The 13,659-nt window shown below is 34.1% G+C and overlaps 1 protein-coding gene across 1 annotated transcript; it reads left to right on the plus strand.

Annotated features, from left to right (window-relative positions):
* The first annotated feature begins 586 nt into the window (after positions 1–586).
* LOC140821461 (uncharacterized) lies at positions 587–13,412 on the plus strand. Its single transcript, XM_073181964.1, has 10 exons — positions 587–689; positions 1,164–1,415; positions 1,509–2,143; positions 2,183–2,432; positions 2,607–3,047; positions 3,471–3,753; positions 4,324–4,377; positions 4,757–5,387; positions 13,088–13,210; positions 13,395–13,412. Exons 1-10 carry the CDS (start codon positions 587–589, stop codon positions 13,410–13,412), a joined length of 2,790 nt encoding a protein of 929 aa, XP_073038065.1.
* Positions 13,413–13,659: the final 247 nt, after the last annotated feature.

Raw genomic sequence — 13,659 nt, forward strand, 5'->3', positions numbered from 1 at the left:
ATATATATAGCACAATAAATACTTGACCACATTTATAAGTTTTGGTATATATTATGTACTTATAAGATTATAATTTATAACATAATATAAATATGATTATTTAATATATTGGAACCATTTTATTAAGTGGATTTCAATATTGTTCGTTAATGTTAACTTTATTAAAATACCAAGAGTGGATCCTTTAATCTCAACTACTTAAATTTAAATTTGAACAATTAAAATTTACCCATTAAAGATTCAATTAAAATTAAAAAGAAACAAAAACAAAAACAAAAAGACATTGTAGTGGACTTGTAATTACCTTAGCTTCCCTGTGGATACGATATTCGGACTCACCGAATTATACTACTTGTGGACAACCTGCTCTTGGGAGTGCAACAATCAAAGTCGCAACAAGTTTTTGGCGCCGTTGCCGGGGAAGTATAATTTAATTTCAAGTCTATTTAATATTGTTTAAAGTTTATTTTTCTTTTTATTGCTTTTGTGTGTTTTTTTTTTCTTTTTGTTTTGCATTTGCATGAGCATTTGGTCACGTACACTTAGTGGTCGACTCATTCGAAATAACCCTTTATTTTTACAAAACATGGCGGAAGAACCCATCCAAGAAAATGAAGATGAAATTCAATCTCAACATGATCATGATAGACGAAGAACACTTAGAGATCACATGAATCCTACACGTACTAGTGCACCTTCATGTCTAGTTTTTCCCCCTGATGCATCTCATTTCAATTTTAAGCCTGGTATTATCCAACTTTTACCCAACTTTCATGGCTTAGATTCTGAAAATCCATACATGCATTTACGAGAGTTTGAAGAAGTGTGCAACACATATAATGATCTAAATTGTAGCATGAACACCATTCGCCTTAAGCTTTTTCCTTTTTCTTTAAAAGATAAAGCTAAAACTTGGCTACAAAATCTTAGATCGGGATCCATTCGAACTTGGGATGAATTGCAACAACAATTTTTGAAAAAGTTTTTTCCATCTCATAGAACAAATTCTTTCAAAAGGCAAATCATCACTTTCACTCAAAAACAAGGAGAAACTTTTTATCAGTGTTGGGATAGATACAAAGAATTGCTTAATCTTTGTCCACATCATGGTTTTGAAATTTGGAGAGTTGTTTCTCAATTTTATGAAGGCTTAACACCTAAAGATAGGCAAATGGTTGAATTTATGTGTAATGGAACATTTGAAGATAAAGATCCGAACGAGGCAATTGAGTATCTCGATTCATTAGCTGAAAATGCTCAAAATTGGGACACTATAGGTACAATCGAACCATCAAACAAGATTCAATCTCCTACATCTGGTGGAGGTATGTACACTCTCAAAGATGAACATGATCTTCAAGCTAGATTTACCTCTTTGGCAAGAAAAGTTGAGGCACTTGAATTGAAAAAGAATGGTCAATTAAAATCTGTTCAAGAAATTGTGTGTCACATCTGTGATACAAGTGATCATTTTACAAAAGATTGTCCCACTTTGCCCTCTTTTAAAGAATGTCTCCATGAGCAAGCCAATGTTTTGAACAATTTCAAAAGGCCAAATTTTGAACCATTTTCTCAAAATTACAATCCAGGTTGGCGAAATCATCCAAATTTTAGTTGGAGGAATGATAATGCTGCACAATTTCCGCAACCACATTTTCAAAATCAACAAAATTTTCAAAATTATGCACCTTATGTTCCTCCGCCGAAAAGAAATTTGGAAGATACATTGAATTCTTTCATTGCAAAGCAAGAGTCTATCAATACTCAAACTGCTCAAACCATGACAGACTTGAAAGATACTCTTGCTAAATTTGCATCTGCACTTAATGTTCATGAAAAAGGTAAATTTCCTTCACAACCTCTGCCTAATCCCAAGGATCATCATACACAAATTGGAACTTCTGGAACTCAACCGATGGATCAGGTAAAATCTGTTATTACCCTTCGAAGTGGTAAGGTTGTGGAAAAATCCATTCTTGAACCTTGTGAAGATGATGATAAATCAACTCCAAAGGGTAAGGAAGTGGAACCCATAACTTGCGAAGAGGAGGTTCAACAGACAGTGTCACCACCATTCCCTCATGCATTGAAAAATACAAAAAAATCAAATTTGAATTCTGATATATATGATATTTTTAAACAAGTAAAAGTTAATATTCCTTTATTAGATGCAATAAAACAGGTACCATCATATGCCAAATTTTTGAAAGACTTGTGCACTGTGAAAAGAAAATTGAATGTGAAAAAGAAAGCATTTTTAGCCGAACAAGTAAGTGCAATCATTCAAAATAATAATGCTTTGAAATACAAAGACCCTGGTTGTCCTACTATTTCGTGTATTATTGGAGAACGAAAGATTAAAAAAGCCTTGCTTGACCTTGGAGCTAGTGTGAATTTACTTCCATATTCAGTTTATCAAGAACTCAATCTAGGCGAGTTAAAACCTACTTCGGTAACACTTTTACTTGCTGATAGATCTGTTAAAGTGCCAAGAGGTATGGTAGAAGACGTGTTGGTCCAAGTTGATAACTTTGTATATCCTGTCGATTTCATAGTTTTAGATACACAACCTATTGAAGCTTGTAATGCAATTCCTGTAATTTTAGGTCGTCCATTTTTAGCAACTTCTAATGCTCTTATAAATTGCAGGAATGGAATAATGAAGTTGTCATTTGGTAACATGACCTTGGAGCTCAATGTTTTTAATCTTTGTAAGCAACCACATGACAAAGGAGATGAAAGTGAAGATGAAAATCTTATTGAAACTCTTGTGGAAGAAAACATTCAAGAAAGGAGTACTCGTGATCAATTAGATATTTGTTCAATTGAAACTGTTAAAGAAAATATTGAAATTGATCTTGACGATTTTTTCAGGTATCACTCGTTACCAGGATCAGAGAAAGAATTTGATGAAAAATATGAGAACAAAGACGAACCACCAGTATTGGAGTTAAAACCCTTGCCAGAAGAATTGAAGTATGCATTTCTTGGAGAAGATGAAACATATCCGGTGGTAATTTCTTCCAAACTCTCAAGTAATCAAGAAGGTAAATTAGTTGATATGCTTAAAAGACATAAAAATGCAATTGGTTGGACACTAAAAGATCTTAAGGGCATTAATCCACTAATTTGCACACACAAAATTCACTTAGAAGAAAATGCAAAAACATCTCAACAACCACAAAGGAGATTAAATCCACACATGAAAGATGTTGTGAAAACTGAAGTTCTCAAACTACTTGATGTTGGAATTATCTACCCTATTTCAGATAGTAAGTGGGTAAGCCCAACACAAGTAGTTCCAAAAAAATCTGGCATCACAGTGATAAAAAATGAAAAAGGTGAATTGTTAACAAGTCGAGTCCCATCTAGTTGGCGGATGTGTATTGATTATAGAAAATTAAATGACGCCACTAGAAAAGATCATTTTCCATTACCATTTTTGGATCAAATTTTAGAAAGAGTAGCAGGTCATCCCTACTACTGTTTTCTTGACGGATATTCAGGCTATTATCAAATTCCCATTGCACTCGAAGATCAAGAAAAAACTACATTCACATGTCCTTTTGGAACATTTGCATTCAGAAGGATGCCATTTGGTTTATGCAATGCCCCAGCAACATTTCAAAGATGTATGCTAAGCATTTTCTGCGACATGGTTGAAAATTGTTTGGAAATTTTTATGGATGATTTAACTGTTTTTGGGAATACATTTGATAATTGTCTTGAAAATTTGGAAAAAGTTTTAAAAAGATGCGAGGAAAAAGGTCTTATTTTAAATTGGGAAAAATGTCATTACATGATTACTTCTGGAATTGTTTTGGGACATGTCGTGTCATCTCATGGAATTGAAGTCGATAAAGCAAAAGTTGATGTCATTGCCAATTTACCCCCTCCAAAAACCATTAAAGAAATTCGCTCATTTTTGGGACATGCTGGATTTTATAGGAGGTTTATAAAGGACTTTAGTTTAATCTCTAAACCCATTTGTAACCTCTTAACAAAAGACAGTGCATTTGAGTGGACTCAAGAATGTCAAAATGCTTTTGATAAAATCATTCGACATTTAACATCAGCTCCTATCATGCAACCTCCTGATTGGTCTTTACCATTTGAAATCATGTGCGATGCGAGTGATTATGCAGTCGGTGCAGTATTGGGTCAAAGAAGAAACGGTAAGCCTTATGTGATATATTATGCAAGTAGAACTTTAAACAATGCTCAAATGAATTACTCCACAACTGAAAAAGAGCTACTTGCTGTAATATTTGCATTAGATAAATTTCGTTCTTATTTGATTGGATCAACAACTATCGTGTTTACTGATCATTCTGCTATTAGATATTTGTTGACCAAACAGGATGCAAAGCCACGACTGATACGATGGATTTTGTTGCTCCAAGAATTTGACATTGTAATCAAAGATAAAAAAGGAACCGAGAATGTCGTAGCCGATCATTTATCGAGACTAGTAACAGGATCATCTTTTGAAATGACACCAATTAACGATAATTTTCCTGATGAACATCTATTTTCAGTTACTACTACACCTTGGTTTGCTAACATAGTAAATTTTCTTGTGACAGGAAAAATGCCACCGCAATGGAGTTCCCAAGATAAAAGAAAATTTTTGAATGAGGTAAAAAAACTTTTATTGGGATGATCCGTATCTGTTCAAGTATTGTCCGGATCAAATTTTTCGACGTTGCATACCCGACAATGAGGTAAGTAGTGTCATTAAATTTTGTCATTCAGAAGCATGCGGGGGACATTTTTCTTCAAAGAAAACAGCTGCAAAAATCTTGCAGTGTGGATTTTATTGGCCCACTTTGTTTAAAGACACCCACGAAATCTGCAAGATCTGTGAAAATTGTCAAAAATTGGGTGCGATTTCAAAAAGAAACATGATGCCTTTGAATCCTATCATTGAAATTGAAATATTTGATTGTTGGGGAATAGATTTTATGGGACCTTTTCCACCGTCGTTTGGATACTTGTATATTTTAGTTGCAGTTGATTATGTTTCCAAATGGATAGAGGCAATTCCATGTCGAACAAATGATCATAAAATCGTCATCAAATTTTTGAAAGAAAATATTTTTAGTAGATTCGGAATTCCTCGAGCTATGATAAGTGATGGGGGAACTCACTTTGTTAATAAACCATTTGCTTCATTAATGAAAAAATATGGTATTACTCACAAAGTAACAACTCCTTATCATCCTCAAACAAATGGACAAGTTGAATTAGCTAATAGGGAGATAAAGCAAATTTTGGAAAAAACTGTTAACTCAAATAGAAAAGACTGGTCTCTGCGACTTAATGATGCACTGTGGGCATATCGAACAGCTTTTAAAACATCATTGAATATGTCTCCCTATAGGTTGGTTTATGGAAAACATTGTCATTTGCCTGTGGAATTGGAACATAAAGCTTATTGGGCGATAAAAACTTTAAATTCAAGCATGGATGATGCCAACAAATTGCGTAAATTGCAACTTAATGAACTTGATGAACTCAGAAATGATGCGTATGAGAATTCAAGGATTTATAAAGCAAAAATCAAATCATTTCATGATAAAACAATTCTTAGAAAATCTTTTGAGATTGGTAAAAAAGTTTTGCTTTATAATTCTCGACTTCACATATTCCCAGGAAAATTACGATCAAGATGGACAGGCCTATATGTTATAAAGCATGTGTATCCTTATGGAGCTGTGGATATTGAAAATCCTAAAAATGGTGATGTTTTTAAAGTGAATGGACAAAGGCTTAAACCATTTTTGGAAAATGAAATCTTTCAAGAAGAGTTTATTTCCCTTTCTGATCCTTGATTTTTTTTTTTTTTGTGTTGCATTTGATTATTGTTTGTTTTTATTTCAGGTTTTCTTAATCTTTTTATTTTCCCGGTTAAATGGCGGATAACGGTACTCCGTGACTCTCATAGTCGGTTAAATCAGTTTCCCACAATTGCTGATACAAAAATTTAAAAAAAAAAAATCATTTCTTTTCTTTTCAAAATGGATGAAATTCTCTCAAAAATTTGTAAATATTTTCCCTCTGTTTCTGAAAATGTTCTAAGAAAAATTTATGCAGGAAGGTGTGAAAGATTGAGATTACTAATGCAAAAAGGAATTCCAGAAGATATTCGTCTTGTAATAGAAGCTAAGGTCCGATTAGGAGGAGAAGTTCCACAATCATTGCTTATTCGGTATTTGCCTGGATTAGGAAAAAGCACTTATGCGAAAAAACGAAGGGCCAAAAGTTTAGGGGTTTGTCATAAGTGTGCAAGATGGACTTGTGACAAACGATGCAGATCTTTGGGATGTGTTTCCAATAACAGAGAAGATAAAATTGATTTCATTAAGAATGGGCTGAGTAAGGAGTCTTTAGATAACATCTTATTGACTCTTGAGACGCATTCTAGTGGACATGTGCATATTGAACTTCTCCGTTTATGGAAACAATTTCAAGATGAGCGTCATAGTCTTGGGAATCTGACTAAAAAAGACCCTGTTTGCCAATTTATAAGAAAATTGGATGGGAAGCATATCCTCGACTCATAGAAGGCGTTGAAGCCGTTTCTGGACGTAAAACCAGAGGAAAATTGTGAGCCACAATCACACTACTGTTTATAAGCATGTGTGTCATTATTTTTTTACTATTTATTCTGTTTACAGCTGTGACCCATAGTTTTGTCATGATAACATATTACCCCTATAAAATCTCTCATCTTTCTTTCTACTTTCGCAGAAAAAAAAAAAAAAAGGAAAGTAAAAACATGACTGGATCCTCTGCACAAACATTGAAAAATATTTGTGTATTTTGTGGGTCGAGTCCTGGAAAAAATGAAGTGTTTGTAGAAGCAGCGAATAATCTTGGAAAGATATTGGCTGAGAGAAAAATTCACTTGGTATATGGGGGAGGTAATATTGGGTTAATGGGATCTGTTTCAACATCTGCTCATCTTGGAGGTAGTCAGGTATTGGGTATTATTCCTATAGCTTTAGCTGAAGGAAATATTACAGGTGTTACGATTGGGGAGGAATTAAAAGTTTCTTCTATGTATGAAAGAATCACTCAAATGATTGAAAATTCTGATGCTTTTATCGCACTACCAGGTGGTTTTGATACATTAGAAGAAATTTTTCACACTGTTTCTTGGGCACAACTTAATATCCATAATAAACCCGTGGGCTTGTTGAATATCAATAATTATTATGACAGTTTGTTGACATTTCTTGATAAAGCTGTGGAACAGAATTTCATTTCAGAAAATTCACGACGGATGCTCATCTGTGCTTCGACTGCCGATCAATTAATTGATGATTTGGAAGCTTTTGTTCATAAGCCTGATCCGATGATAACAAAGATCAATTGGTCGCAATCAAGCAGTAAGAAAAGAAAGTTGGATCATTGATTCAAAAGTCGTGGATTGGTTTGCGTTTGTTTCAGTTTGTTATCTTCAATAAAGTTCCAGGTGATATCTCTTTCATTATGTACTCTTTATTAATAGCTATTTTGACATTAGGGACAATGTCATATTCTGATTGGGGGGAGAACACATATAAAAAAAAAAAAAAAACAAATTTAAAAAAAAAATTAAATATTATTTTAAAATAAAACCATGTTTATTGTTTGTACCTTAGTAATTTTTTGCAAAAATGTCATACATTACATATTTGAAAGATTTAAATTAGAACATGCATTAATCTATTTAAGAATGTTTAAATTTTATTTGAAAAAAGGTCATTTTTAATATTCTGATCAATATAAAAATATGATTTATGAAATCTTTTTGAGTGATTAACCATTGTGATAAAATTAGGTAGTAAAGTATATGGCCCAAGATATACCTTATAAGAGTGCCTAAAATTTTTGAACTCACACATATTTTGTGAGTGAGTGGAGAGGACTGAGAAAACAGCTTTCGAGCCTTTATTGATCATGAGAGAGACTATCTATTGTTTAGATCTTGAGTTCTTATTTTGAAAAAAAAAATATATATTTCCTGAAAAAAAAAAGAAAAAAAAAGAAAAATACAAAAAGAAAGATGTTGAAGATCTATGTAATTTTTAAGTTATATGCTGCGACCCATTTTTCTCTCATAAGAATAAAAAAATAAAAAAAAAATAAAAAAAGAAAGAGAGAAATACATTGTACAAATTAAATAAATATGTGGTCAAAAAGCATAAACTTAGTCTGATTCCATGATGTAAAAAAAAAAAAAAAAATCAGGAAAAAAAAATATAATAAGAACAACTGGATTTTAAATCAATTGATTTTCTATCTTTTGATTAGTTTGGCTCGTTTGTCTGTCTGCATTCTGTAAACCATTTTTCTGAGCATTTATCTGTATTCCAACTCCATGAGAGAAATCGTTGCCATAAATTGAAACATTTATTAACCTGTGAAGATATGGAGTTGAGACTCTTACTAGGAATTTCTGAAGGCCGTGTACATTTAACTACCTAAAATAAGCTTTGAATTAATCATCTCAAATTATTTCATAAATTATAATTATGATGATCTTGATATAACTTTGACAGTTTTCAAATTTTATTTAAACACTTAGATAGTTCTGATTACATTTCTATTTAAATTAATCAATATGTTTTGTATTGCTATTAACGCTTAAATTGCTAGGGACTAGCAATAAGCTGGTTGGGAGGTGTGATAAACATAAAAATTGTACATTAATTAAATGTTTTATAATATAAATATATAGTTTTTGTTTTATTAAATTTTTAAATATTATATGTTTTATAATAAATTGTATAAAATATAAGTTGTTGTGTAATTATAAGTTTTTACTATTTTTACAGGTTCGATAAAACAAGAATAACCTTGGCGTTGCAAATGGGATTAAGATGATTCTTGGACCTGTAGAAAGTTGATGTTAATATCTACAATATTGGTGGCAAGCATGAGATAAAAATCCTCTCACAATTGGGATCAAATTAAGCAACAATTAAAGTTACCGAAGGAGTGGCAGTTTTACCATGCTCTAGTATTTTGACCATATCTCTCAAACTACTTGGTCAAATATTCTGAAAAAAATACCACAACTAGACAACTCAATTATCCACATGTTTCATTTTATGTGAAGAAGAAAATTCGGAGAAGATGCTTGTCAAAAGTGATGTGCAATATAATATTAATTTCTTGGAACACCAATGAAGACTTATGTGTAAAAAATAATATTTTATTTGTGGTTGTCTCCCCAAATTTGGCTATAAATAGGGGTGCATTGTAATGTATTGAGATATCCCTCATTCTATGAACAAATCTTTGAGTTCATAATATTTCTCTCTATATTTTTCTTTTATTTCTTCATTTAAATATAATTAGCATGTTAATTTCATATTCAAAGTTTTACACTTTGAATAATGAATAGCTAACTTCCTAAAGTTGAGATGATAAGGTGAAGCTCTTGGCATGATAATAAGGTTATTATAAGGTAAGAATCTATGTTTTATATTATTTAATCATTATTTATTGTTTATGTTATATTTATTTCTTTAAGCATTTTTATACCCTACTTATAAGTGGGAGTTTTGATTTATTGTTGCTATATGTTACACTAAATTCTTGGAACCATTTAAATGTTAGTTTGGTATTACCAACCATTTAAAATGGATGCCTTGAGTTATTATATATAAATATATTATAATATTAAATTCTTGGAACCATTTAAATGTTAGTTTGGTTTTACCAACCATTTAACTTGGATTCCTTGATTTATTATATATGAATATATTATAGTATTAATTTATTGGTACCATTTAAATGTTTGTTTGGTTTTACCAACCATTTAAAGTGGGAACCTTGATTTAGTGTTTACAAATATATATAGCACAATAAATACTTGACCACATTTATAAGTTTTGGTATATATTATGTACTTATAAGATTATAATTTATAACATAATATAAATATGATTATTTAATATATTGGAACCATTTTATTAAGTGGATTTCAATATTGTTCGTTAATGTTAACTTTATTAAAATACCAAGAGTGGATCCTTTAATCTCAACTACTTAAATTTAAATTTGAACAATTAAAATTTACCCATTAAAGATTCAATTAAAATTAAAAAGAAACAAAAACAAAAACAAAAAGATATTGTAGTGGACTTGTAATTACCTTAGCTTCCCTGTGGATACGATATTCGGACTCACCGAATTATACTACTTGTGGACAACCTGCTCTTGGGAGTGCAACAATCAAAGTCGCAACAAGGATACTAACCAAAGGGAGAACTTGTTCCACACTAGGTGTTTTGTAAATCAAAGGGTTTGCAATTTAATCGTAGATGGGGGGAGTTGTACCAATGTGGCTAGTAGTGAGATGGTGGAAAAATTGGGTTTACCTACATTAAAGCATCGTCAACCATATATGCTTCAATGGTTGAACGATTGTGCGGAGGTGAAGGTGAACAAACAAGTGTTGGTTTCCTTTTCTATGGGGAAGTATGTGGATGAGGTCTTGTGTGATGTGGTGCCTATGCATGCGTGTCATATCTTGTTGGGTAGGCCGTGGAAATATGATAGGCGGGTGACACATGATGGGTACAAGAATAGGTAATCATTTATGATGAAGAAGGATTCCATTGTTCTACTTCCATTGTCCCCAAAGCAAGTGTTGGAGGACCATTTGAAAAAAAAGAAGAGAGATGAGGCCGAAAAAAGAGTGAACTAAAAATTAAGATGGCCTTTGAAAACAAAAATGAAAAGGATGAAACAAGGAGTGATAAAAAGAGTGAGATAGCCATACAAAAGAAAAATTAGAGGAAATAAATTGAGTGGAAAGAAAATGAGAGGAAATATGCCCAAAAAAATCATATATGGCCCAAAAAGTTGAGTTGAAACAATTGTTGCACACACATGAACCACTTGTGTTAATTGTTTATAAGGAGATCCTCCTAAACACAAGTGATATAGCCGGGTCCCTTCCAAGCATTGTTGTTTCACTTTTGCAGGAATTTGATGACATATTTCCGAAGGAGCTACCTCAAGGACTACCACCATTGAGGGGGATTGAACACCAAATTGATTTGGTACCCGGGAGTGCATTACCAAATCGTCCAGCTTATAGAAGCAATCCGGAGGAGACTAAGGAGCTTCAACGGCAGGGGATACAAGTGGATGAAGACATGGTAAGTACTATTCGAGATTGGCCATCGCCTACTACTGTTAGTCAAGTCCGAAGTTTTCATGGACTTGCAAGCTTCTATAAGAGGTTTGTAAAGAATTTTAGCACATTGGCAGCGTCGATGACGGCGGTGATCAAGAAGAACGTTTCATTCCATTGGGGCGAGGAGCAAGAGAAGTCCTTTAATATTAACAAGCAAAAATTAATTAATGCTCCTTTATTTGTTTTACCTGATTTTTCTAACACTTTTGAAATTGAATGTGATGTGTCAGGTGTAGGTATTGGCGGAGTTTTGATGCAAGGAGGACGGCCAGTGTAACGTCCCAGATTCGAAGACTGTCCTCACTGTACCAAGACTAGTCTTTCCAGCGTACTTATGTCCTTACTCACACGCACTCTAGGAAACTTCCCAGGAGGTTACCCATCCCAAAATTGCTCCAAGTCAAGCACGATTAACTTTGGAGTTCTTATGTGATGAGCTACCGAAAAGAAGATGCACCTTCGTGATATGAGTAGTACAAATCAAATCTTTTAAGCCCTCTTCAACTGTACAGTCCATTACATTGAACAGTCTCGGAATCCCTCTCATTCTCGTGTGGGTCGGTTCATTCATGTTCCTTTCACCTAGAAGCCTGCCAGGAGCCGCTCATTGTTCGTGCAACTGATGGCACCGGCGATCACCCCCCGCCCTCTTCGGCCCCGGGCCTCACAGCCAGTGGCGTACTTTAGCGAGAAGCTCAATGGAGCAGCCCTAAACTATCCCACGTATGATAAGAAGTTCTACGCACTTGTGAGGACTCTAGAGACGTGGCAGCACTACTTGAGGCCTAAGGAGTTTTTGATTCACATGGATCATGAGTCTCTTAAGCACCTTAAGGGACAGCAGAAGTTGAACAAGCGGCATGCCAAGTGGGTGGCATTCATTGAAACATTCCTCTACATCATCAAGTACAAACAAGGTAAGGAAAATGTAGTGGCTGACGCACTATCACGGAGGTATGTACTGATCTCTACTTTGGAGTCTAAAGTTTTGGGATTTGAGCATGTGAAGGAATTGTATGTGCTATATGAGGATTTTAAGAGTGTATTTGAAACGTGTATGCATGGTCCACATGACAAATTTTATTTGCATCATGGTTTCTTGTTTAGAGAAGATAAGTTGTGCATCCCTAAATCATCGATTCGTGAATTACTTGTTAGGGAGGCATATGGGGGTGGATTAATGGGACATTTTGAGGTGGCTAAGACTTTAAGCGCATTGCATGAACATTTCTATTGGCCACATATGAAACGTGATATTGAGCGTGTGTGTGAAAAGTGCATAACTTGTAGACAAGCTAAATCTAAAACCCAACCACATGGATTGTATACACCACTTCCCGTCCCTAGTGAACCTTGGGTTGATATTTCTATGGACTTTGTTTGGGGTTGCCTAGGACAAAGAAGGGGAGGGATTCTATATTTGTCGTTGTGGATAGATTTTCTAAGATGACACATTTTATTGCTTGTCATAAAACTGATGATGCTTCTCACATTGCAGATTTGTTCTTTAGAAAAGTCGTTAGGTTGCATGGTATGCCTAGGACTATTGTTTCTGACCGTGATGTTAAATTCTTGAGTTACTTTTGGAAAACTTTGTGGGCTAAACTTGGCACAAAATTGTTGTTTTCTACCACTTTTCATCCTCAAATGGATGGACAAACTGAGGTTGTTAATAGAACCTTAGGAACACTTTTGCGTGCTATACTTAAAAAGAACTTAAAGAATTGGGAAGATTGTTTGCCATTTGTTGAGTTTTCGTATAATAGTTGCATGCATTCAACTACAAATTATTCGCCATTTGAGATTGTTTATGGTTTTAATCCTTTGACTCCGTTGGATTTGATGTCTTTACCTGTGAGTGAAAGGTTAAACATGGATGGCAAGAAGAAGGCTGAATTTGTTAGGAGTTTGCATGAAAGGGTCAAGGCCAATTTTGAGAAGAAGAATGAGCGATATGCCAAGAAAGCCGACAAGGGGAAGAAGAATGTGATCTTTGAGAAGGGAGATTGGGTGTGGCTACACTTGAGGAAGGAAAGGTTCCCCGAGAAGAGACGTTCAAAGCTATTACCTAGGGGTGATGGACCATTTCAAGTCCTTGAAAGGATCAATGACAATGCCTACAAACTCGATCTACCAGGTGAGTATAACGTGAGTTCTACTTTTAATGTTAGTGACTTGTCGTTGTTTGATGTAGGTGATGAACGAGATTTGAGGATAAATCCTTTTCAAGAAGGGGAGGATGATGCGAACACGGATGGTCAAGTCCCAAGGAAAGCATGGGACCCTTTAGAGCTGCCGGAGGGACCAATAACGAGAGGACGACTAAAAAGATTCAAGGAAGCATTGCTGGTGCTTATAAGCAAGGAATAAGGACTTACAAGCGGGGTGCAAAGTACTGGAGAGTTTGTGATGCATGGGAGTAAGGTTGGGAGCCAAAGAAACATTATTCAAGTTATAAA

This window comes from Primulina eburnea, unplaced genomic scaffold (assembly GCF_022965805.1).
Source record: "Primulina eburnea isolate SZY01 unplaced genomic scaffold, ASM2296580v1 ctg567_ERROPOS1600000+, whole genome shotgun sequence".
Lineage (NCBI taxonomy): Eukaryota > Viridiplantae > Streptophyta > Magnoliopsida > Lamiales > Gesneriaceae > Primulina > Primulina eburnea.